This window comes from Chelon labrosus (assembly GCF_963514085.1).
Source record: "Chelon labrosus genome assembly, chromosome: 7".
Taxonomy (NCBI): Eukaryota; Metazoa; Chordata; class Actinopteri; order Mugiliformes; family Mugilidae; genus Chelon; species Chelon labrosus.
In genome coordinates this window covers 14,242,011-14,268,507 of record NC_140343.1, presented here as the reverse complement: position 1 = coordinate 14,268,507, position 26,497 = coordinate 14,242,011, and the positions used below count along the sequence as shown (strand labels likewise).

Genomic DNA, 26,497 nt, shown 5'->3' with positions numbered 1-26,497 from the left:
TTAAGAAACTAAAATTGGTCCTAAAACCGACCCCTGAGAAACACCATATTTGATATTACACACAGATGATTTAAAATTATTTACAGTAACATAAAACCTCCTGTCTAATAAATATGAGGAGAACAAGTCAAAGGCTGTCACTGATATTCCCGCCCAGTACCTCAGCCTGTTTAAAAGAATGCCATGATCTATCGTATTAAAGGCCGCACTCACGTCTAGGAGTACCAGGACTGAGCTCATACCATTGTCAGCTGCCATTAAAAGGTAATTTGTGACTTTAAACAAAGCAGTCTCTGTGCTATGATGCTTCCTAAAACCAGACTGAAAACTTTTAAATATTTTGTTGCATTCAAGCACAGAGAGAAGCTGCTTGGATACAAATTTTTCTAAAATTTTAGGGGGTTAGGTTAGAGTTAGGGTTACTTCAGTATTAGTAATGGGATAAAGCCAATTAAAAGTATGAGGCTGGGGATGTGTGATCTCTGGGTATGTAGAATTTGGACCAACAGAACTACGTATGGCATTCACTTTATCGGTAAAATAAGATAAAAACATTTCACAGTCTGCGTCACTTTCGGCTGGGGCACTTGGAGAGGTAGGGTTTACCAGCAGGTCAGCTGTTTTTAATAAATCCTATGGGTTGTGATGGTGGACCGAGATTAAATTGAAGAAATAAGCTAATAAATCGCTTCCTTAACCATCTTATTGAATTGCAAGTATGCGTCCTTCATGAGATTAAAATGTACATTATACGTAGGTGGAAGTTAAAATCAATGTAGTCTTATACAACCATTCTGCAGTGAATTCAGTCAATTAAAGACCTTTTTATCTATCAATTTCCCGTATTTCTTCATGTCATTGTATTGCACTTGATTGTCATGTTTGGCAAGGAAATGTTAGCTCACTTATCATTGACTGAATGGTTTTTATGTTTGCATGTGTGACCAAGTAGCTCAGTCATGCACGTCATCTTCTCTTGAGCCATATGCTACTTTGAGATCATAAAACAACCATTATGTAGTAAATAGGAGTTATTCTTTACCATCATCCAGGTGGATTTAGCGCAGTAAAACCACCTGGCTTTTTCCACTATGGTGTAACTATTCAAAGCTGCTAAATACCAGTCATTAAAAAGTTTGATTTGGCAGCAGTTTTGGAAAGGACCAGACAGATAGCGGCGATCGGTATGATTAGCGGTGGCCTTGTTTATCGGACGCATTGGACCACGGAGCAGAGCTACATCTGATTGCAGGCTACACCGTCATGTAATCAGACCCACTTGTGCACCATTCACCCTGCACGGAATACACGACCTGAATACCCGCAGAGACAGACACAAACGCACTGAGCCATTCAGACAGACATCCAATCTGATGCGTGTGCTTAACACATTTAGACACATGTACGGGCCTCCCCAATTATCCTCACACATAAATAGACGTTGTCTAGAAATAGCAAGGCTTAGTTGTGTATTTTGGCTGCAGGGAAGGTGGCCGGATTCTGATAGATGTTGGATTAGACGGCAGGAAAGAGACGGAGGGAAGGGATTAGCGCTGATGAGCTGCAACTGGGTGTTTTGTGTGTGTGTGTGTGTGTGTGTACAGGAGGGCGGGTGGGTAGATGTATGGGTGTGTGGCAGGGTGTATTTTTAAATTTGTGTGTCGCTTGTTGGTTTTTGGTGGTGTGTGTGTGGTTGGCTTGGGGACGATTTCGAACCAAGCTAAAGAAAGGGAAGAGTCAATTAATTAAAGGGTCATTGCTGGGTCAGCTGCTTGGATTTGTGTGTCTGGGTGTGTGTATGTGTGTGTGAACTATCTAAACAGGCTGTAATCAGCAGACTGAAGGGAGACGGGAGGAGCTGCTGACAAGGACCTCTCATTACTGTAATTTTCTTTCTTTACAAACGCACACACAGGTTGTTCTTGGTGACTGCAGAAAGGCTTGCATTGTAACGTGTGTGTGTGTGTGGTCTGTAGAGGGAGATAGGCTCTCCACTCACCACTAATATGCTGCCACTCATCACTAAAGGGCCCCTCCACTCATCTCTGCCCAAATACGACATTGGTATAACTACTGACGCACATACAGTGTGTGTGTGTGTGAGTGCCATCTTTAAAATATTAAGCGATCGCCAGATCGTTCCATAATCAGTCATCCAGTTATTTTCTGCCAGTGCCAAATTGTGACATTTCAGTTCTTTCCATGCATTCTGCCCTATTTGTATTTTTAGACAAGTAGGTAACCACTTCATTGTTTTACCATCAACAGCATTAAATCAAATTCCAGAAATCTGTGGTTGGCTTTTTACCAAACTCAATTGCTGATGCATTCCTTTAACCACCATCTGTGTTGGTCTGAACTGAATATATCCCTACAGCACATGTAACTGGATAGGCTGTATGTGTGTGTCCAGCTATAATCAAACAAAACAGTCACGTATCCTCACCAAATGATAAAATTATATTTGCTTTAGCGGAGGCGGTGGGTTTGTGGTTTCTTTATAGTCGCATTACGTTTGTGGGTTGCTTCATGTGATACAACCTCTCCCTGTTTTAATTCTGTGTGTGCACATTTGTGTGCGTGAAACATTTATGAAAGGCCATCCTTTTACAGTACGTCTAGCAGCAGAGAGAGAGGGTTACGGTTGGCCTACTATTGTGCGACAAGATCCGAACTCTTTGTTTTGTTTTATGTGTGTAGGTGTGTGTTTGCTGTTGTACTCGCCCTTGAGAGATGATGAAAGAGTACACGAGCAAGTTGGGTGGGTCCCTAGCGTGCATGTTTGTGTGTGTGTGTTGGAGACCGTGTGTGTGTGTTTGAAGACGGAGAGGCTGGAGGTTTTTGCGGCGGAGCAGAGAGGAAAGGTTGATCAATAGTTAATGAGATGTAAAGTGAACAGTCACATACCTGGAGGCTGGCAGGCTAAATGGTCCTGACACTGTAAAGGCATCACACTGGTGCGGTCGCAGTGTGTGTACACAGTGTAGGTGTGTGTTCTTCACTGGCTGGTAACTCTTTATTAATGGAGCACGTTTTGGCAGTTATGATGCTTGTTTGCCAACAAAACTACAGAGCCAGTTCAAGATTTAAAGAGATCTTAGTTTAATTGGACTAAAGAAGAAATGAGAATACAAAACATGTGGCTCAGAGAAATCATGATTTTTCTCTATAAATCAATGAATTGATTAATCTGTAAGATTCAACAATAGTAACTGATCCTAAGTGATTAATGTCTTTGTACAAACCTTCTTGCTTTTAACCTTGTATTTACACTGTTTACATTCACATGTGAGTAAAGATGCCTTAATGTAATATTTCTTTGTTTGAATTTATAAGACAAAATAGCTGATGAACTTGTTAATGGTTAATCTGCAGACGACTTTCAAAAGATTCGCCAAATTGATATTTGAATGTGTTGTTTTGTCCAACCATCAGTTCAAAATCTAAAAATATTCAGTTAACTATCACAGAAGTTCACGTTTTAGAACCTGGCACCAGCTTGTGTTTGGTAGTTTTAATTCAGTGAAAACATAAACAGCAAAATGACTCATCATTTTGGCTCTAATTAGATTCGCCGCCCAACCCCACACTGGCATTGTCTTCCCAGTAAGATGACAACAACATTTTAACGTCTTAAAATCTTTATACAGTGGAACCAGTCTGACCTCATGTCACACAATCTTAGTCCTCCCCTCCTCTTCCTCCTCCTCGACTCACAATTAGCTTATGGAAGGAGGAGGAAGTTAACTTTATTGGTCTTTGGGGTGTCATTTGCACAATGTGTGCAAACAAGAACTGTAATTGATCAAATTTTGTCATGGAGGAAAAAAATACAAAAACGACATAATTATTTTATCATCTGGCACCAATTTGCTTAGAGAAGTCCTGTTTCTGCAGTACATTGATGCCTTTTTGTATAAAGACAATCAGTGGAGTTTTCCCTCTATAAACACAGTCAGAAATATCCTCAAACAGCAAAAAGCAGCGGACAATTGTGCTATATTAAAAGGAAACATGAAAATGTCTTTGTTCCATTCAATGTGGGAATTGTAAATGTGAAAAAGTATTGTTCAGAAAAACAAATGCAAGAAAGGAAAGCGTTGACATTTTTACAATACCAAGTAGCCTGTTTCAAACATGGTGACTAAAAACCAGCATTTCTACAAAGTGCAAAATTAGATGCTTCACTGTCTGTAGGCTCTCATTAGAGTGCGTGTGTGTGCCTATTTGTTGTGCATGTGTGGGTGTATATACAGTATGAGCTCCCGAGTACATTTTGTTACGGTGCGCTCGCATACATGCAGTGTATGTTGTTCATCCACGTGCACACACACACATAAGCGCTCCCATGCTCCAAGTGGTATGTTTGTGTGCTTCCATGTTCGTGCGTGAGGAGCATCTCTATGTATGTGTGTCTTCAGTAGCAGTGAAGCACTGACAGAGCTGTCTGAAGGCTGGCAGGCTGCAGATTTGTAGCGCATTCGGCTGATCATCTTATCTCCTGTCACCGCCAGTGAAAGATTGGAGGAACCGAGCCCACCATGCTACACACACACATGCGCGCACACACACGCATACACACACACATTGTCACATCTCCGTTTTCCTTGTTGCTTCTCTCTCTCTCGCTCGCTCAGTCTTGTTTTCTCTCTGTGTTCCTGTCTTTCTCTCCGTCCTCCAAACCGTCTCTCCCTCCCTCTTAGTAAATGGTGCTGAGCCAAAGACTAATTATTACAGGCAATCATTTCGACATGAAATACCTACTTCCTGCTCACCGCTCTCCTTCCCTCAACCCCTCATTTTCTTCCCCCCTCCAACTCTTTTATGCTCCCACAGTCACATAATGGCAACACACACTCGCACAGTAATTCCATTCCTTGAAGTCCATTTTGCGGGGAATGGTTATTGCTTTCTGAGTGCGACCTTGGGGTCTTTCTTGTAAGCACAAGAAGTGTCCATCTGCACGGTGTGCATGCTGTGCCAAAAACAGAGAACTGATTTTACAGGTATACAGACACTGATTTTTTTTCTTCTTCTTGTTTCTCTTTACTGAGATTTAATAACATGTCTGACTGCTGCTCATTTGCAAAAACTAAATATTAAAGAGCCAAGGCTGCTTTGTGAATGTGACACTTGGGTGGTGAATGGTCATTTTCAAGCACCTTCAAAGAAACAAGCTGTCCCTTTCTGCTGTGGATTCTGTCAAAACATCCTGAAAGTATAAATCGTGTATATTCAACTGCACAGAAACATAATGTCTAGAGCTGAAGGATTAGTCTATTGGCTGATGTTTTTTATGTATATTATATATTTTTTCACAGTTTGATTAAAAACATAACTTAAACCTTTGCATTGAGGTAGGTTGGACACAGAAATCAAGTCAAAGCCAGCATGAGCGCTTGCCATTTTTGTGCCACTTTTTAAAATATTTTATACATAAAAATGATTCATTGACGAATCAAAACCAATCAACTGAAAAACTGCTGATGGGAAAACAACCTTCAGCTGCCGTTATTATCACGGCTGCACGTTTTATTGACAGAACAGTCGCTTATTATCTCTGCGCTGATCAATACCTGTTTCTTTGAGTGTAGTCATGACGAGCTCGAAGCTCATCACAAGTTCATGTCGAGCTATGCACACAGTTGCATTCGTTCTCCGCTCAGCTGTGAGGGACTTCTGCCGAGAGGCAATTCCACTTTAATAAAATCTATAGGGCGGGGGGTGGAGGTTTAATCCTCACCAGCCTCCCTCCCCTCCTCTTCCTCCACCACCTTCCTCTCCCACTCTTCGCCCTGCTTCTCTCCCTCTCCTCCCTCGTCGCTCTTCTCCTCAACTGGCTGGCAATGATAAATGAGTCAATTATGTGTGTGTGTGCACGCGGCGCTGGAGAAAGGGAGCGGATGGGGCTGTTATTACCTGTTGCGGCTGGGGGTAATGTTGCGGTATTAATCATATTCTAATTTTCCTCCGCCAAACGACCCCTCCACCCGCCACCCCACCCCCCACGCCTTCCTCAACCCACCTCCAATGTCCCACCTCACCACAACCGCCCCCAGTCAATCTATCTGCTGCTTGCAAACAAGTTGGCATAAACTGCCTAAGACCCAAAATGTACATCCCCTGTGGTGAGGGAGGGGAGAGTTAGAGGTAGGACAGAGTGTATTTCAGCGTGAGATACAGGAGAGATGGGGTGAGAGAACAGCAGAGGTAACAAGGGAGGTGTTTTGTGTGCTTGAACCCAAACACATTTAGAAATTGAGTATGTGTGTTCGCAAAATCCTGACATTATCCAATTTTAGAGGACACCAGGGTCTGGTTTAGGTGTGTGTAGAGACGGGCAGACACAGAGGACAGGCAGAAATATAGGACACAGGGGAGAGGTGTTTGGCTGCCATCACCTCAGAGATGTGTGTGAGTGTATGAGAGAGACTCTATGCCAGGCCTTGAATTTGCTTTGGTAGGGAAATGCTCACAGAGGGAGCAACAGATGCAGGTCATGTCCAGAACATAAGGGAAGAGATTTGTTAAAACAGAAAAAAGTACATGTGTTGTAGACGCCAAGCTCCATCAAAATTGATTTTTTTCCTTTAAGTGGGTCAAATGTGCCACTGAAGGGGAAAGAAGAAGAAGAAGAAGAAGGAGGAACAGTCAGATTGACAGACCCAAAGATGGAAAGGGTTAATTTGGATTCAAACAAAAACGAGGAGGAATGGAGGGGCACGTGGACATATTGAAAATTGTCCAGAGAGAAGTGGAAGGGGAGAGACACCTTGGATGTGCCTGCCTGCAGTCTTGGCTGGATTTCAGGCCCCAAGCGTGACTTTGTCTATTTCTGCTCTGCTCTGAGGTGATAATGGGCTGTCAGCACCCCAGTCACCCTGCTCCCTCCTCCCCAGTGAACGATGGAGAGAGGGGGAGAGGGATGAGACAGAGAGAGAGAGAGAGTGACTGGGGGAATAATTTGTTGCCATCTTTCTAATTGCATTGTGTATTTTTATTTGCAGTATGATACAAATCAAAACCAACTGTCTATATATTTTTTTTTTCTTTCATTCTTCTCCCTGTTTCAGTTTGAAGATGGAGTGTGAGAAACTGGCCACAGAGAAGACTGAGATCCAGAGACACTACGTTATGGTGAGAGACACGCACACATACACGCCGTGTCTCTCCACATTCACTCACAACAATTGCAGTGCCAAGTCCCCTCAATCCCTTTCATCTGCTAACAGCTGCCAAACAACACCCACCAGAAACCACACACAGGACCACACATGCTCACACAGACACATATTAAAGGACTACAGAATAAATATGTTTGTGACAAGACAAAAAAAAGTTGTCGCGAGGCTGACTGTGTACAGAGAACAAAAAAAAAAAAAAACGAGATCTGATTGGTTCTGATAAATGGGAAAAGGTGCTTTTTACTGAAAACACTGTTTATATTTCTCAAAGTAAGCAACATATTGGCACAAGTGTTGAATAACGGTACTCAGATATGTGTGTATTCTTAAATGCCTCTTTCTTATGCTACATCAAGCCCACAAATATTAAGCATCTTGAATGTGAATTTGTTGCTAGACAAACATAGTATGGCTTTTTTTAAAAAAACAAAAACCAAATGGTTTATTAGTTGATGACTTAAAATAATAATAATGATTTATCAAAAAAACTGTCATGTGCAGCCTCACACATGCCCTTTTTTGGGATCATCCACCCTTCCTGCTGATAAATTTGCCTAATTGTAGGGATTCCCGAAGCATTCGCATGTCATCACTGAGTGCAGATCAAGTTAAAAAGACAAAAAAAAACACGGGTGGTTTGAATCGAAAGGATTTCTTTAAATCTGGGGTGAAAAACAATCGCACAAATGCATTAAAGCGCTTCCTCGTTCCACTCAGAGATGGACCTGATACGTGAACCCCAGATCTCTTCTCCGGATAAAGGAAAGGCCAATGCTCTTTGTCCTTATTTTTAAAGCCTGCAAACCCCCAGCCTTGATTTACCTGTGATCAGAGCCATAAACAACCACAGCTGACAGAGTGTAGGCTGCCCAGAACCTGCTGTGCCAAAAAAGAGCTATGTGGCAATCTTGGCACAGAGTGGGGGTTTGTGGGGGGTGGTGAAGTTTTAGTGATGGGGAGGAGGGGGTAGCTGGCATCAAACACAGGCCAGGTCTCCTTTGCTGGCTGATGATTTGGGGGAGTTTGGATGTTGCTAAGCAACAGGCGAAACTTGGCAAAGCAACTGCCAAGCAGAGCTGCCAGCTGCCAGGAAAGGCGTCTTTTATGGAGGCTTACAGGCAAACACACACAGAAAGGGGAGCGCACACACATGCCTCGAACGCACACGCAACGCACAGAGATACACACGCCTACACAGTTGCAGAATTGTGCTATAAACACACACACACACACACACACTCATGTGCGCTAACTGCCAGGAAAGAAGTCTGGAGAGAGAGGACCCCTGCCATCTCCTCTTCCATCCTGCCAGCCTGTTCTGGCTGCCCAACTGCCAATCTCCTCTCTCCACAACCAGCCACACTGAAAAGCAAATGTCAGTCTGTCACTTTTCAAGGCATTTGACTTTAAAATGGTCTTCTTTTTCGCCCAACTCTGAAGGGGAAGAGAGAGACTGAGTGAAAGCGAGAGATCCTCACCTGTCTCTCTCTCTCTCTCTCTCTGTGGCATTCAATGCCTCCTGCGTTCCTCGCAGCTCCTTGTACTTTGGGATAAAAGCCAGGGTCAGATAGCTCACATTAGACATGATTATTGCAATAGTCTGTCACCTTCCTCCGCCCGGCCACAATTTCCCTGCCTCACTTCGGGTTTGTGGCTTCCGAAACACGCCTCAGGGTCATTTTAGTGCCGCTGACTTTCAGCAAAGTCAGTCAGCAGGTGAAATTAGCGGTGATGTGCTTTTAGGGACATATGGGCACTTCGGAGTGCACATGCTTGGGCCGGCATCGTGTGAATCTGGGACAAAAAGAACAGGCTTTCTGAGTGAACCGTTGAAGTCACGTGTGTGTAAAAGGATTTGCTGAATATGTCTTTTATTTTAACATAAATACATCAGAAATGGGATATTAAAATTCCCATGAAGACAGTTGTTTTTAGGAACTATTTTAGCTACACACAGAAAGACTTTTATCACCGAAACGACACGGCCGAAACAGGATGTTGTGATGACGCAAGCACAAACCGCCGCCAGCAGGGGCATGTCTGCTGTGTGGACGTATTTCAATATATAAAGTATTATATAAATATTATATAAAGACCCACTGATAGCGATTTGCATTTAATATATCACCTGAACTCCAAACATCCAAGCAAGGAAGTTTCCCAGTGATGGCGCCAAGGCAAAAGGAGTGCCCAATAAGTCGATCGCAATGACCAGTAGATCTTGAAGGCAGTGCGGGTAGATCGTGTGCCATTGGAGGGGAAAAAAATGTTTTAAATGTTAGTCTGATCATTTATCTGCTGCACCTCCAAAAGCAAGACAAACATTCATCTTTTTGTTTTGTTTTTCTACTTTTCATTGCAGCACACATCCACAGCCATCCCCTTCATTTTCGGTTTCGGCCAAGAGTTTTCATTTCGGTGCATCCCTAATTAATACAGCTTTATTGTGAATATTCTCTCTAAATGTGTGTCACGGGGGATACACTGGTGGTCTGGGACCTTCCATGGGAATAGTTTATTATAAGAACTCTCTAAAATATCATCAGACTGGACTGTTTCAATCACATCTACATTTTATCTTTAGCAGATAAACTCTCTATCTTCACCCACTCCACATGTGAAAGTTCTGCGTTTCTCTCTCTCATTGTAAATTCATGTATACTAACTGATATTCTCCTTTGTTTCAGTATTATGAAATGTCCTATGGCCTTAACATTGAAATGCACAAACAGGTGAGTCAGCCCCAAGTCTCCTTTTGTATTACTGCCACTTCCTGATTTCCGTTGCCTCCAATCAGTTCTGCTACCACTATGTTTTCGTAGTCTCTCTCTTTTTATTTTTTTCTACCACTGTAAGGTCAATCCTCTCTCTGATGGACTTATAAAGCAATGTTATGCTGTGGAGGCGTTAATAGGATCCACAAACAGAATTCATTTCTCCACCACAGACAGACCAGAATACCCTGCCCTTCTTTCTCGCCCGTCATAAATCCCTGTCTGTTCCTCCCTCTCTCCGTCCCTCTATCCATCCTCTCATCCCTCTCACTCCTGCCATGCTCCTCCATCCCCACTTCCTCTTTTTGTCCTTTCCCTTCAATCGCCGTCTTACTGTGTCTTCCTTAATGCTCCTCTCTCTTGATCTCCATTTCTTTACCATTCCTGTCACTCTTCCTTCCCATTGATTTCTCTTTCTCTCTCTTTAGCGCCTATTTTTTTTGTGCGCCCTGCCTCCACCTCTGTCTCCTCGCAGACATACAGTCCATGCTGAATTTCACTTTAAATCAGGTCACTGCCTTCCTGCCGTCTACTCTATCTTTCTTCTCTCTCTCCCTCGTTCATTTCACCATCTCAATCGCTTCACTTTTGACGTGCTGTTGCCGCCACCCCCACCCACCCCCACCTCCCCCATCTCAATTTTCCTCCCCCGCCTTCCTTCTGTTTCTTCTTTCTCTGTCTATTTCTCTTCTCCCTCCCACATCTTTCGTTCATTGGCTGTCATTTCCTCAACCCAATCTGCCCTTTTCCTTCTCCTCCTCTACCTCCCCTCCTCCCTCCACCTCCCCTTTTCATTTCCTCTCTCCTATTTTGTCCTCCCCTCTTTATCCTCCTTCTCTCGATTGCTCATGTTCTTTCCCTCTCTCTGTCTCGCTCTCCCTCTTTCTCTCTCTCTCTCTCTCTCTCTCTCTGAAGATGTCATTTAGTAGTTGGAGTTCTCTAACAAGAAATCATTGTGTCTCCCCTGGGGTGGGGGGTGATGGATTCAGAGGATGGAGGAGAGGAGGGTGGGGGTGGAGGGGTGTGTGGGGCACACTGGCTGGCTGGACAAATGGGGAGTGGAGGGAGGGAGGGAGGGAGAGATGTGGGCTAGCGAGAGGAATGAGAGAGGAAGAGCAAGAAAAAGGAGGGGTGGAAGTTCAGTCCGGCATCAATAAATCACTTAAGAGGGAGAATAGGTTGCGGTGAGAGTGGGTACATGTATGGCGCACACACATGCACATGCATTCTCACACATACTATCTCAAACACACACACACAGAACAGAGCCTAGCTGTCAACAAGATAAACAGCCCGTGGCCATAATGATGTTGTCATGATCTCTGCATGCATATCATTACTGGCCCTAACGGCCTTGTTGAGCCTGCCGCTAGACATGTTTGTGTGTGCGCGCGTGTTTGTGTGTGCTAGACATTACATGGCAGTGCTTCTAACGCTGATTACTGTGCTAATAGTAGGTAGGGAGGGAGGGATGGATGGAAAGAACGATAAATGGAGTGGGATGGAAAGAAAGATGGAAAGACAGATGACGATGATGATGAGGGAGGGATGGAGGAAGGCTTTGCTGTTGGCTGTGTAGCCAAGCAGATCGAGACAGACACACACCCACAGCAAGAACCGCTGACCCCCAGCAGGAAAGACACTCACACACACCCATATACACACACACACACACACACGGAAGCAGGCAAAATGAAAAAACTCACATAGACAGACATGCAAGGACACACCAGAAACACATACACACATCCAAGATTGCGAATCTTGTATCTTTTCTCCTTCTCACACACACACAGACACACACAGTCTGTGCGGGCTGGCCGTGGCCACAGCAGATGCTGTCCATGAATATTTTAGCCAAACTCTCTGGCAGAGTTTCCATTTGCATGGACCAGATGTAAGCAGCTGAAATATTTACCACATTGGCCCTGGGAGAAGCAGGCCAGAGCCACACTCGTTCTGTATGTGTGTGTGTGTGTGTGTGTTTGTGCACGTGTATGTGTGTGTGTGCGCGCATTTATAAGTGTGTGGCTTTTCTTTGTGTTCAGGCTTAGTCTTGGCTGTGCATGTGTGTGTGAGAGAGTTTGTGTGTTTATTCATCAAAGTGACAGTATCTTCTTTTTTTTTTTTTTTCCTTTCAGACGGAGATTGCCAAGCGGTTGAACGTGATCTGTGCTCAGCTCATCCCCTTCCTGTCACAGGAGGTGGGAGACACACACACACACACACACACACACACACACCCCCTCTCACTCTCTTGCGTGAGAGCAACTCAAACAGAAGGCATGCGCATACATACACATTTATCAATATCTCTCACACACGGAGCTGCAGATGGACAGAACTTCAAAGCACATTAATATTCTTCCGCCGCCAAATGGACGTGTGCGTTCACAAGATACTGAGAATGAAAACAATCTGTATTTCAAAGCCGCACTTTGCCAAAACGTGAACACTTTTTCACGCTAATTATGAAATATATTTATATAAAGTGTAATGTGTAAAACAATTACCCACATTTGGAAACCACCTGCCCGTACTAACTTCTTGGTTTGTTCCACAGCATCAACAACAAGTGGTCCAGGCCATGGAGCGCGCCAAACAGGTGACCATGGGGGAGCTAAATGCTTCGATAGGGGTACGTGGGCTCCCCCCTCTGCCTCATAGCGTGTGTACCTTAAACTCCCATATTTATTTTTCCTCCTTTTCTTTTCCTTTAAGTAAGGTAAAGTTCAATTGGCTTGATCTAAAACGTATAGATAAATCAACTAATAGTTTTAGAATATGGTTTAAGATACCTGTTTTAAAACATGAATTGGTTTTAAAATGATTTATTCGAGTGTCGAAATCATGCAGCTAAACATCTCCAAAAATAACAATTCCAAATTTTGAAATGACAAAATTAAATTCATGGGAATTTTCAACAGGCTTTTAACAACGTCTGAGTTTGTCACTTCAGTTCCCATCCCTTTGATTTGACAGCAGTTTCCCCTCCTAAAGAGTCCCTGCCTTGACCTCAGGATTCCTCCTCTCGTGCACATCGCAGCAATTAGTTCCCTTTCTTTCCTCCTCAATTATTCTTGATTACTTCCTGTGAAGCCGCTTCCTTCACTGCTTGTAAGTCACCCAGATCTCTCTCCTCTTCTGTCTCCCTTCTCTTTTCTGCTTTCATCTCTACAGCAACAGCTTCAGGCCCAGCACCTCTCCCAGCATGCGCAGGGTTTGCCAGTGGGCCCACACCCATCAGGACTGCCCCACCCCGGCCTGGCGCTTGGCGGAGGGTCTGGCCTGCTGGCCCTGTCCGGGGCTTTGGGGGCCCAGCTGGCTGCCAAGGATGAGAGGGCGCACCTAGAGGCGGCAGCCGCCGCCGCCGCCGCTGCAGAGCACCACAGAGGTACATCACCGCTCTTAAGGATGCATTGTTTATTTATTGCGTCACTTTAAGTAAAAGTATAAAGCTCTAAATGAGTTTAGGGTGGGGAAAAGAGCTGGATTGACTTCTAGGAAGATAAATACGTCTCACCGAGGCAGGAGAAGAGTTGACGTTTGGCTTGGGCTACTGATGATTAGTTTTGCTTTGGAATTTTGGCAGGGCTCAGGAGTGCTGCTGATAATAACACTCCTCGGGGATATTTTTCTACTGAGTCATCAGCTGCAGAGTGATGTAAATTGATGGCAGATAATCTTACATTTTCTGTGTGTGTCCGTGTGTCCTTATTTGCTGTCCTGTTGCCTGGTACCTGGATGTGCTTGTGCCTGGAATGAGCAGACCGTGAAGCAGGACCAGTGAGTACAAATTACTACACTATCACAGTCATACCGGTCCACTCTTTGTTCAGTAGCCTTTCATATTGTAGGCTCTCAGCGTTGAATACAAATGTCCACTCCAGGAGGGCTGCACGTATCGATTTAAATGCTTCAGACATCCCAAAATGACATAGCAATATGTACAGGTATTAAACACATCTTTGGCAATGTTTGATTTTGTGGAAATATGTGTAAAAAATGGTAAAACACTATTGGGAAAAAATGGGAATTTGTTTGAAACAAGTATTCTAACCCCTGTAAATAAGCTTTTCTTATTTATTTGTTGTTGGAAGCTTTATTATCCTCCCTCATTGCATGTGCTTTACCAATCAAAACTAACACATTTAAGGTATAACTGTGTGTTGTTTCATCTTTTATACACAATATTTATAACACATGCTTTAGCCGTCAAAAGTACACAGTCAGCATTGATACATTTTCTCTCATATCCATATAATGATAAAATTGTTTTATGAATTTAACCATCATGAACCAATTATACATTTTACTTCTCAGCACTATATAACCCTGACAGAAAAAAATACCTGTATCAGCGTCTAAGCATACTCCGACCTCACCAGTCTTCTCTGCTGCCAAGTTTCTGAAAACTTGAAGGATTCTCTTTCTTCCTCTCACTCCCACACTGAGCCGGCCAATCGATTCAGTCTGATATTCTTTCACATTCATCTCAGCAGCTCATGAGCCTGGCATGATTTATGCAGTCCCTCTCACCTCATTACCGCCCTCTTCCTTCCTCTCGGCCCTGGCGTCCTTTTTCTCCACTCCTTCTCCTGTCCTTCCCACCTTCATCTCCTCCTCCCCTTTGTGCCCCCCACCCCACCCCGACACACACACACCTCCCCTTTGCTCCTCGCCTCACCTCCTTGCTCTCTGCCTCGCTTTTCTCAATTCAATCCCCTCTCCTCTCCCCTCTTCAGAGCTCTCTGTCCAATGGGGATAAGGGTCGCCCGGCAGACTACCTCAGCAACGGCAAGAAGAGGAAAGCTGACGAGAAGGAGTTCATGACAGATTATGTGAGGATGCTTTCGTAACGCTCTAAAATGTTTGAGTAACAGTAAGAAAGTTTCACCCAGTGCAGACTTTAGAGACCTCCTGTGTGTTATTACACTGTATTTGAAATATTTACCCTTTCCGCTATCATTACTGTACTGTTGGAACAACCAGATAATGTAAGCTTGATAAGGGGTTATTTTTAGTGTGAGATAAATAATGGTTTTATTGTGAAACCATCCATGTGAAAGAGAACAGAAATCATTTACAAAAAAACACTTCCCTGTGTCTAAGAAGATGAACTTTTTCAAATGCATTAAACATATGCTGACACTTGTTTGCATGTGCTGTATATTTCTACATGTAATCTGCATACATCACACAGCAGAGCAGGGATATCTCATCTCACCTTCTCCCTCTTTGTCTCACAGGGCAGCGATGCAGATAAGAGTGATGATAATTTGGTGGTGGATGAGGTTAGTAGGCGGCCGCTGGCCTCCGTTTGCTTCACACCTGCATACATCATGTAAACATACCAAGCGGGACCATATGAATATGAATATGAATAGTAATAATAACGATAATCCTCCTCTCCTCTACCTCTGCCAGCCTTCATACAGCAAACACACACACACAACAATGGAACGTGGGGATACACAGACTCAGACTGCAGTTCACGCTGCCTACACATTTGAAAAATGCCTTCACGTTCAAAGCTGTTGATGTGGCTGTTGAGTTTTGTGAATGAGGGCAGGCAAAGTGGATAGCAAGGTTGGAAGAGGTTAGAAAATAAGTTTGTGTCCTTTAAAGATAAGAACAAAAAAAAAACTATGCATAATTGCAAAATTCTTATCTTTCATATTCATATCAGTATAGGTAAGGTGAGTTGGCCTTGCACAGTCTATGACAGAATAAATCAAAGAAAGACAGTAGTTAGAAGGAGCAGTTGCAGGATACGTTGTTGTTTTCCCCCAAGACTCCCATTGAAATTGACAGGAATTAAAAAGAAACTGTAAATATTCCTCGTGTTCACACTCACCATTCACATGTTTCTAATGGAAGCCCATTCTCTGTCCTGATATGTAATCCAAAGTATAACCACTAGACCGAGTTTGATAAATCTCTGTTTTAAGAGTCACTTTACCTCCTTGAGTCAGAGTTCTTTAATCTTTAGACAGACTGTGTACAGGACAAGGTCAGTGGTTCATGTCCCCTGTAACTTTGCACAAGGCTTTCAGCAAGATGATTACAGCAAAACTGACTATTGTTTTAAAATAACTGATGTTTTAATCTTACAGTTGTGCAATATGTTAATATTAATAACAATTTGTTTTTAAATTCAGGACCCGTCGTCGCCCCGCAGCGTGCAGTCCTACTCATCTAGGGAGAATGGTTTGGATAAAATGCCCCCATCACGTAAGGAGGGCCCCCCTCAGGCCAGCCCCACCTCCCTGGCCTCGTCCAGCAGTGCCACCTCCCCCTCTCGTGGCAAAGAGCCCCCACAGGTAGTTGGAATCTTACGAATAAATATTTAGCAGAGTGCAGATATGATCATAATTTTCTTTAATAAATACCTTTACATACGCACCTATACGTGGTATATTTCACTGAAGGACAGCCGTTTTTCCCATACTATGAGCACTCATGGTACTGTTTTGTTCAGGGTCAGTAGTGTGAGTTATTATGTTGGATATTCAACATCCCACACATTCCATCTGCTGACATACCACACATATCTGCCCTATGTCATTGTCATTGTCATTTTTCCCCCTGTATTTTTTTTCCCTTGAACTGCTCTTTCATTCACCAGTAAATTATTCCTACCCCGTGAATCTAATAAAGGCGGTCTGTTTATTTCACTTTCATTCTTGATATATTTACTTTACCTGTTTTTGTTGACACTTCTCTTTTTAACTCGACACTCTTTCTTTCAGAGAGAGAAGTCCAGCACTCCTGGTATGAAGCCAGGGACCCCCATGTCTCAGGACTCCAACACCCCAGGTCCAAGCGGGCCCCCACAGTTCAGACCTGTTCCTGGCAAGCCTGGCGTCGACCCCCTCGGTAAGACCATCTATGAGCTTGCCTTTATTCCCCAAAGAAAATATTATCTGTGCTTTTTACATTGCTAAAACAGACCATTGGACTTCAGACATCCGGTAGCTGATGTGAAAAAAAAAATCGTAATACATCTCTGGAAAAACTGTAGTTTCTTGCCATGTTGTTAGGAAACCAAGAAGACAGATTCCTCTCACCCTCCTCTCAGGAACCTCCAGCTTTCTCTTCACGCGCAGGATCAATTAGGAATATGAATCTGTATTTGCAGAGATGGGGTTTTAGCCTGTATCGGCTTTGTTACATGAAGTGATTCTATCAACATTGGTATGGATGTCAGCCAGCTCCCCGCCACCGACCACCATCTGGACTTAATAAGCAGCTGTGGGCAAAAATATTCACCGCGCCTCACTTTTTAAATGGAAAGATTAGGAGAGGTGATGGACTGTGACTGTGAGCTGCTTCATAATGAGCCTCCATCTATTCCAGTGCATCGCTTTCTCTCTTTTTTTCGCACATCACCTGTTAGAAGCGGCTAACACACACACACACACACACACACACACACACACACACACACACACACACACCATTAGCCATGCATACATGCATAATGCACCTACATGCACAGGCAGAGGATACCGAGGATGTTTATGTGAGTGCATGTGCATGCTGTGTGACTGCAAGAAGGTGTGGTGGCCAGCAGGGGTCAGTAGTGGTCTAGAGCTGCACTTAGACATGTTGTCTTGCCTTTAGTAGCAGCTTGTTCACAGCCTGTCAGTCACAGCTGTCTCATACACTGAAAGGCTCTGCAGAGGGAGTCACCCTAATACAACGTTTATCTTATTCTAATCAACACTAAAATTATATTAAATGACTCATATTAATGTATTGCTCAGTAATTAGTTCACTAAAATAATTCCAAACCAATGAACCCTCTCTGTTCTTTTCTACCTCCAGCTCTGGGTCTGAGAAACCCCTTGGCGGTGCAGGGAGCGTATCCTCCAGGGGCCTTCGGCCTGCCCCCACCAGGGGTGAACGGAGACCTGCCCGGGGCGGCCGGGTATGGCGCTGGCCTCCACTTGGTCCAGTCCCAGATGAACGGAGCTGCTGCGGCAGCGGCAGCAGCTGCCGCAGGCTATGGGCGGTCCCCCGTGGTGAGCCCGATGCTCTGCAGATAATTTGTCTTTCCAGTGTCACTGTCAGATGTAATACCTCAGCATATAAACCTGTCAGAGAGGGCAAAATATATACAGCCTGTAATATATGGCCAGGAAGTGTGTGAGAGTGGGGCTGCATTATCGTTTATTGTTAGGAATCTGTGACCTTGGCTCCTGAAAAGTTTCTTTGGTTTTTTGTGATCTCACTGTCTTCAGATTGTCATGTGAAACTTTCTCTCTTCTCTTCTTTGTTTTCTCAAGTGTTTTTTTCTTTTCTGATCTTAAGTTGAGGTTTCTGATCTGTCTCTTCCAGGTGGGCTATGAGTCTCCACACCCACATATGAGGGTCCCTGGGCTGACGGCCAGCATGCAGTCAGCCGCCTCCGGGAAACCGTGAGTTTCCTCTTCTTTTCCTGCGATCCCTCAAATCCTCACCTGTTCACTATTAACTGCCCTCAAAAGCTCAGCTTCTCCTCAGATTTCAGTTAAAACAACAGAAGAGAATGAAAGATTTAATAAGAAAGGTTTAGTCACAGGGAAAAATCGGAAAGCAAAACCTTTAATTGTAAGCTCTCAGAACTTATCAGGAGATACATATAACATCAAGGCTGCTTTGTTGAAAGAAGACAGTTTGTGTATAAGAACTTTGTTGTTCCTTCAAGCACATGAAAGCCGTTTCAAAACAGCTGCTAGTGATGTGCCTGGTCCTACTTAACTTCATTGTTTGAGGTATGTCTGGAGAATTTAGACGACATGACGTCAGTGATAGCTGTTGAGCAGCTCCAGCACATTAATGTAGTTGCATATAGTTTGTTTCACTTAGTCAGACGTCATTGGTAAACGTTAGCTTTCAGTCCTTTGGGGTTGCTCTTTCAAAAGTACTTCTGGCAAATGCAGAAATCCTGAGTTGAAGCAGATGAATCAGGGAAAATGCCTACACAAAAATGTTCTGTAACCTGTTAGGCCAGCACATCCCACGTGGGACTACAAGGCATGGAAATGAGCAGTAAATAAGCAAAAAAGAAAAACGTTCTAATATTATAACTGCTTTGGGACGCTTTCAAATAACCTTTGTGGGATGTAGTGATCTGTTATTTTTCATCCTCATTGAAAAGTTCAACCTAAAGACAAAATAATAACGTGCTTGCCCTAACTTAAGTGTCTAACTGCAGCCTTTAATCTGTCATTCATCCATTTCTGTTCCCTCTTGTCTTCTCCTCAGCGCCTACTCCTTCCACGTGAGTGCAGACGGTCAGATGCAGCCGGTGCCCTTCCCCCCCGACGCCCTGCTCGGTCCAGGAATCCCTCGTCACGCCCGTCAGATCCACACCCTGAACCACGGAGAGGTGGTGTGCGCCGTCACCATCAGCACCTCCACGCGTCACGTCTACACCGGAGGCAAGGGCTGCGTCAAGGTGTGGGACATCAGCCAGCCGGGAAGCAAGAGCCCCATGGCCCAGCTGGACTGTCTGGTGAGACACGAGAGAGGGACGTTTGTGGAGTCTGTTGTCCATGCTGTGTCTAATGAGGCTGCTTTGCTGCTGAAACTGATGCTCTTTTTGTTCACACATAAAAATACTCTTTGGATGATGAATCACTTTCGTGTAGTTGTCCTTGAGCCAAAACCTCCAGCTTCTTTATTTATGCTGTGGTAATGCTGTAGCAGCACACTTAACTTTGTATCCCGTTGTCGTTATGTGACAATTTATCATCGTGCTGTGTCCAATCAGAACAGGGATAACTACATCCGCTCCTGCAAGCTGCTCTCCGATGGCCGAACCTTGATCGTTGGCGGGGAGGCCAGCACGCTGTCGATCTGGGATCTGGCCACGCCGACCCCTCGCATCAAGGCGGAGCTGACGTCGTCCGCTCCGGCCTGCTACGCTCTGGCCATCTCCCCCGACAACAAGGTCTGCTTCTCCTGCTGCAGCGACGGCAACATCGTCGTCTGGGACCTTCACAACCAGACGCTGGTCAGGTAAGGGGAGAAGGAAGGCTGCACCGCCTTAAATATTTTCCTCCAAGCAGATGAAGAGAGCAGATGGAGACAAGGGAAATAGCCAGATTACTTTCAAGTAAGTTAAGAGGGGAGAGACTGATGAAAAAAAAAAAAAAAAAAGGAAGAGAAGCTATGGAGTGGGAAATGAGAAAAGAGGGAAGAGCACGCAGAGGGACGGAGGAAATGGTGTCATTTCCGAAATTTTACAATCTGCACTCTCGGGCGTAAAGTAGACAGAAAAAAAGGAAACCGGCAAAAAGATCTGTAGTCTGAGAGCTTGTCAGGAAAAACACCTTTGAAGGACCATGTCCACAAAGAGCAGCACCAGTAGCTTCACATGAATGGCATCTTGGAGTATGGCACTAGTTCAACTGATACATCAACCTCTATATTTAGTGGGCACGTCTGCGTGTCTGGGGACAAACATTGCCACTAGATCAGGCTGTTAAAGCTGTGGCATGTTGCACCAGTCCTTGCTGTTAACTTTAAAAATAAACACTTAAATACTAGGTATCCCTTCTAGGTATCAGTGTTACAGGACATTTAAGTTGTTCATTAATATACAGTGTTTGACGACAGTTACAGCATCTTAGAACAACTCATCCAGTGCTTGGATGATCATCAGTGCCTACAGGAGGAATTGTACACTGTATACTTTCCAACTCCAAGCTGAATAAACTTGTATACCTATTGGATTTAAATATACTAGGTGATGTGCATTTGTGTAATGAGGGAGGGTGTGGAAAGAGATCTAACAGACTCTGAAAAGTCAAAAACTACAGTACATGCAGCACTCTTGAAATTGCCAAGACATTAGGACGTGACCACGAAACCATCAAACGTTGTGTTGCAAATAGCCAAAAGGGTCCCGAGGAACGCGCTGAGAGAAAAAGACTCAAATTAACTGCCAAAGATTTGAGAAGAATCAAACGTGAAGCTACCAGGAACCCGTTGTCCTCCAGTGCTGTCATATGCCAGGAGTACAAGGTGTTCAGTGCTCAGAGACACGGCCGGGTTAAGAAAGGCTGAAACCCGACCGCCGCTGGAGAAGACGCACAAGTTGAAACGCTGCAGCTGGGCCAAGAAATATCTGAAGACGGGGTTTTCATAGGTTTTTTTATGGACTGATGAGAGTGACTCTTGATGGAGCGGATAGATGGGGCCGTGGCGGGATCAGCAGTGGGCATAGAACTCCACTCAGACGCCAGCAAGGTGGAGGTGGGGTACTGGTATGGGCTAGGATCATTAAAGATGAGCTTGTTGAACCTTTTCTGGTTGAAGATGGATTCAAACTCAACTCCCAGACCTACTGCCAGTTTCTAGAAGACGCTTTCTTCACACAGTGGTACAGGACAATGCTCCATCTCATGCATCAAAGTACTCCACTGCTGCTAGCGGCTAGCCAGTAAAGACGTTAAAGATGAAACTTTGTGTTGCTTCTCTTGAATGTCAGGGAATGGCATATGTTCATAGTTTGACTCTCAAAGACTGTTTTTAGATTCATGTTGAAGGTGGAAAGTTTCTACAACCCCAGTTTAAGGTTTGCAGGATTAGTGCCATCACAACTAGTTTGGAAACTTTAGCGTTGAAAGAGTCGCGCCTTCAAGAATATATTTAGATTTCTTAAATACGCCTGGAGGAGATCTCTGAGGAAGCTGTGAAGCTCGGAATGAGAAAAGCAAACCTGAGCAAATGACAGCAGAAAGATTTGTGTTTCTGTGTGTGTCGGGGCCTCATCTGGCATACGTCTCATCCTGCAGGCAGTTCCAGGGCCACACGGACGGAGCGAGCTGCATCGACATCTCCAACGACGGCACCAAGCTGTGGACGGGAGGCCTGGACAACACGGTCCGCTGCTGGGACCTCAGAGAGGGGCGCCAGCTGCAGCAGCACGACTTCACCTCGCAGGTACACACTCAAGACACGCACCTGATTTCTGCACTCCAGCCCGATCGAGCGTATTTCAGCTGATGCCGCTCTCTTTCCTCCCTCCCCGTCTCCAGATCTTCTCTCTGGGCTACTGTCCGACAGGCGAGTGGCTGGCCGTGGGGATGGAGAGCAGCAATGTGGAAGTCCTGCACGTCTCCAAGCCCGACAAGTACCAGCTGCACCTCCACGAGAGCTGCGTCCTCTCCCTCAAATTCGCCTACTGCGGTACGATCACGCGCCGCACATAAATCCTGACTAGATTGATGGCTTGGTTACATCACAGCACCCCGAGGGTATTTAATCACAGGGAGGCAGAGCAAATTTTCTGCTTCTCTCATTATTCGGAAGCAGTCTCTCTCCAGTTCTTTACAAAAGCAAGCGCGTCCTCTCAGGCTCCTCCGTATCTCACCTCCCCGGAGGCTTTATCTGCTGATGGTCGTGTGTGTTTTGTCCTGTAGGTAAATGGTTCGTGAGCACGGGCAAAGATAACCTCCTGAATGCGTGGCGGACACCGTACGGATCCAGCATATTCCAGGTACACCATCAAATACAGAGTTTTACGCGGAGTATTGTGCAGTTTTAGTTTTATTATGGTTTAAAAATAACAATGAAATATGGTGACAGGGTTTGAAAATATGATCTCTGGGCTGGATGCTGTTCACCTGTCACATTTGAAATATATTCCTGCTTTCTTATCGTCTTGTTTAAATATCAGAGGGTTAGTTTAGGACGCAGTTTGATACAGTTTTGACCTGAATGAGAGGTGACGTGATTATCTGCTTCTACAGAGGCTGGTTTGTCGGCCGTGTGTCGCTAACATGACTTCCTCTCTGTCCTTGTGCGCAGTCGAAGGAGTCGTCGTCGGTCCTCAGCTGTGACATCTCCCCTGACGACCAGTTCATCGTCACCGGCTCCGGGGACAAGAAAGCCACAGTCTACGAAGTCATCTACTGAGCTCTGATTGGCTTACAAACTAATAATCAGGGGGCGGGGCCAAGGCTCCCTCCTTGCACCAATGACTGTACAAAGCGTCGGTGGGATGGAAAACAAGAGACACTCAACTTGTACTTTGTTGTTTTGTTTGTGAAAGACGTGAGAAAGAGAGAGAGAGAAAGAAAGAGAGAGAGAGAGAAACGAGGAGGCGCAAAGTCACATCTCTGGAAAAAAAACAAACTTTGAACTTTGATTTTAATGCTCTGAGAACGCTGGTTAGTCTATAGCTGCGCAATTGTGGGATTCCTCCAAAGAACTTTTGTTTTTGTTCCTTTTTTTTTTTTTCTTTCTTTTTAACAAAATAAAACCTCTGTAGTGAACAAGAAATTAGCAACAAAAAAAAAAATTATTTTTTTAGCCTTCGAATTTTTTGCAAACAGTTGGACCGCATTGAGTGGACAGGAAAAGGACAGACATGGGACTGAGGGGAGCGTGGGGAGGGTTCAGGGAGGGCTGGAAAACTCTTAGTGGAAAATTACGGTCCATATTCTGTTCTGGTTATGAAGTGGAAGCCTGAGTCAGCTTGGCCCGCCGTGGCCTGGTCTGGTCCAGCTCAGTCCACAGCACGAGGCCGCTCCTCGGGGCAGCAGATGTGTGGCAGATGGCGGGATGGCGTGCTGTGAGGTTCCAGCTATTTCTTCTTTTCTCCTGGTTACGTTTCAGCAGCAGCAACATGATTGTATCATCTCTAGTGCATACATGACAGAACAAGGCTTGGTTTCTTCTGAAGTGACCTGAGAATCACACTGTCTTTATTATTTGACTTTTTTTTTTTTTTTTTGTCCTTCTTTTACAAAAGAACAAAGCTGAACTTTGACTGTGTTCTAGGGAAACCAACCTCAGACAGAGGACGGAAAACTAAAAATCACTTGAAACTGCAGGTACCCCCTCGGTTTCAGGACATCGCCTCTGCTACGTCATCTTTAACAACATTACACGTGTTTTTCTATTGTATTTGTGAGGGCACATCTAGACAGACACCGGTATTTTCACAACTGCATCATGAACCTTGAACCTTGCTATATATGGACATGTAAATAAAGTTCTCTAAAGGCAAACAAGGATGTTCTCTGTGATGTGCTTTGACACAGGAGACAGGAGTTTGTGTCTCTGAGAGATCAGCAGTGTCGTCTTTTGTTTTTTGCCTTTCCTTTAATGATAACTCTGGTATTTTACTTATTTATTCTACCATCCGAATGATTAATGGGGACGTAAGTGTCTGGGATCAGTCCACTATTAAATGCTCTAACCAGTACCTATGAAACTGCTGCAGTGTGATGGTATGGGGCATTTGTCTGCAGTAAAAGTGCTCGTTTTTGATTGACTTCAATTGATACGTCGTACATTTGCCATGTTAACAAAATGGGTTTAGCTAATAACATTACTTCCAATCTGTCTGCAGCAGTTCTCTCCACTCTTGGAGCAGTCGCAGAAAGTATTTTATTGTAGGATCTCAGTCCGCTAGGCTCAGCGTACAGAGAGGAGTGCTGCCTGAGAGGTAGTGCAGCAAGACGCCGCTTCTCTTCAGCATGTCCCTGGTGGAGCGGTGCATCATTTTGTTGCCACAGTTCAGAAATAAGCAAACAATGACTATTGCTACACGTTCCTCCATAAGGCCCTCTCTAAAACTAGATTTAAACCAATCAGAAGCAACATTACAACCACTGACAGGAGAAGTAAATAACATTGACCACGTTGTGACAATCCAATGTTCTGCTGGGAAACTTTTGGACCTGGCATTGGTGTGGATACTTAGACATGTAGCACCCACCTAGACCAGACCAGACACCCCCACCCCATAGCGATGACACTCCTTGATGGCAGCAGCCATTCCCAGCAGGATGCAGCCTGACACACACACAAACGGTATAGGAACAACTTAAAAAAAAAACATGAACAGCACAAGGTGTTGACCCGGCCTCCAAATTCACTAGATCCCAAACTGATCAAGTATCTGTGGGATGATCCACAGAGAAGAAATTAAAGAAATTCTCTTCACAATATTGTCTGTAGCTACACTGGTCCTGTGAACTGATGGCCATGCATCACATTTTTAGCTAAACAAAATAGACTAAAAGAAGTTCAGACATCAATCTGACATCTAAAAGTCTCAAGTGTCCATCAGTAAAGCAAGGACCAAACGGGTAAAATGTAATGACGTGAACAACCAAAGTGTATCACGCTGTCCAGAATAGACACATGAACAATAGTGTAGTTTAAAACTACATTTCAGTCATGTGACCCATTACACCCTGCATCCAATAAAACTATTTAACTACACATTCTAAGATGGTATATTTCAGACAACCTCAACACTTGACAGGCAGATGGCCTTTCAAGTGTTGAAAGGCCATCTGCCTTGTCAGTGGCAAAAACAAACGTTTACGGTGGATAATGGACAGTTGCCCCATTTGATTGCACTGCAGCTGTTTTAACTTTTGCTGGTTAGTTTTCTCCAAACATTGCACTACTGGCTGTTTTTCAACTTCAAACCCAAGACAGGCTCCTGACAGGTCTGACTTGGATGTTTAAAACCCAAAAGAAGAAGCATTTGTCGAATATTTGTTTAAGTCAGAGAGCCTCGCTCTCTCACACTGAGGTGCCAGAAAGCATCTCAGAAATATCGAGATGAAAAGTGAACGGCGTGAACGGCGTGCTCTGCCTCTGCTCTCCTGTGATGGAAACACTTCGCTCTCTCTGAGTAAACACAAAGCCTCTCTTGTCAGCGTCTGGATCCTCAGACGTGTGAGCAAAGTGTCTTGGGATTCAAACCCACAGCGTGAGCACGTTATGATTCACGGCTCCTTTGTGACTGGAGCTCTCTGTAAATAATGCAGCCGTACAGTTGTGTTTTTTTTGTGCAGAGCTCGCTCGTTGTGTGGTGAGACAAAGGTGAGCTGCAGCACAATGGGCTGTGGGGTAGATTATAATAGCAGTAATGCCCAAGAGGGAGTTCTTCGGTGATTACGGGTGTCGTGGTGACACTTTAACTGTGTGAGAAGAGAACCTGAAACAGAAAAAAAAAAACAAGTGAAGCATTTATCATCCGTCTCAAGTGGAGGATTGTTGGCATACTTGTAGATACTAATGCGTTTAGTTTCATTTAATTTCTTCTTGTGCAAGACTGAAACGCAGGCTTTGACCCCGTTTAAAACTCAAATACTTCTGCTAATACCCATAATCACATCAGTGATCTGCCTCAAGGCTATTATGGCTGTTGTATGGTTTCCAACCAGCGTGAACAGTGGAATGAAGCATAAATAAAAGCCTGGATAAAGAAAAGAAAAACATCGCTCACCTGATAAGCGCTTTGGTCGTCAAGATGAAACTTTGTGCTGGATTAAGAGTTTTTAGCGCGTCATTAAAGCAGAACAGAGGAGGCCTATACTTGCCAGCGTTGCAGCAGGATGTCTCACTGGGACGGATCTCGCACGGTTTTTTGATGGAGCACGTCTCTAAATATGCAGCGACTGAGAATCTCATTCTGCCAATTAAAAAACACACCGCCTTTGAAGAGATTTGGCATGTCTGTTTTATCCGTTTTAAATTTATGCCCAGTGTATCGGCTTCTTTTTAAAATTCTAGACA

The 26,497-nt window shown here is 44.3% G+C and overlaps 1 protein-coding gene across 3 annotated transcripts in view; it reads left to right on the top strand.

Moving 5' to 3' along the window:
• Positions 1 to 24,057, top strand: part of tle2a (TLE family member 2, transcriptional corepressor a) — a 38,184-nt gene extending 14,127 nt beyond the window's left edge. The window contains exons 3-20 of one of the 3 annotated variants that reach the window (XM_084547566.1): positions 7,074 to 7,137; positions 9,872 to 9,916; positions 12,100 to 12,162; positions 12,522 to 12,563; positions 13,139 to 13,352; positions 13,728 to 13,744; positions 14,704 to 14,799; positions 15,208 to 15,252; positions 16,120 to 16,281; positions 16,711 to 16,837; positions 17,789 to 17,985; positions 18,302 to 18,381; positions 19,211 to 19,460; positions 19,719 to 19,966; positions 21,748 to 21,895; positions 21,991 to 22,141; positions 22,375 to 22,451; positions 22,763 to 24,057. In XM_084547566.1, the coding sequence (XP_084403692.1) occupies positions 7,074 to 7,137; positions 9,872 to 9,916; positions 12,100 to 12,162; positions 12,522 to 12,563; positions 13,139 to 13,352; positions 13,728 to 13,744; positions 14,704 to 14,799; positions 15,208 to 15,252; positions 16,120 to 16,281; positions 16,711 to 16,837; positions 17,789 to 17,985; positions 18,302 to 18,381; positions 19,211 to 19,460; positions 19,719 to 19,966; positions 21,748 to 21,895; positions 21,991 to 22,141; positions 22,375 to 22,451; positions 22,763 to 22,870 (2,134 nt within the window). In that variant the 3' untranslated portion in view covers positions 22,871 to 24,057. Of the gene's footprint in view, positions 1 to 7,073; positions 7,138 to 9,871; positions 9,917 to 12,099; positions 12,163 to 12,521; positions 12,627 to 13,138; positions 13,353 to 13,727; positions 13,745 to 14,703; positions 14,800 to 15,207; positions 15,253 to 16,119; positions 16,282 to 16,710; positions 16,838 to 17,788; positions 17,986 to 18,301; positions 18,382 to 19,210; positions 19,461 to 19,718; positions 19,967 to 21,747; positions 21,896 to 21,990; positions 22,142 to 22,374; positions 22,452 to 22,762 lie in introns of all 3 variants that reach the window. The other 2 variants (XM_084547565.1, XM_084547564.1) reach the window with 2 other exon arrangements.
• The last annotated feature ends 2,440 nt before the right edge of the window (positions 24,058 to 26,497 follow it).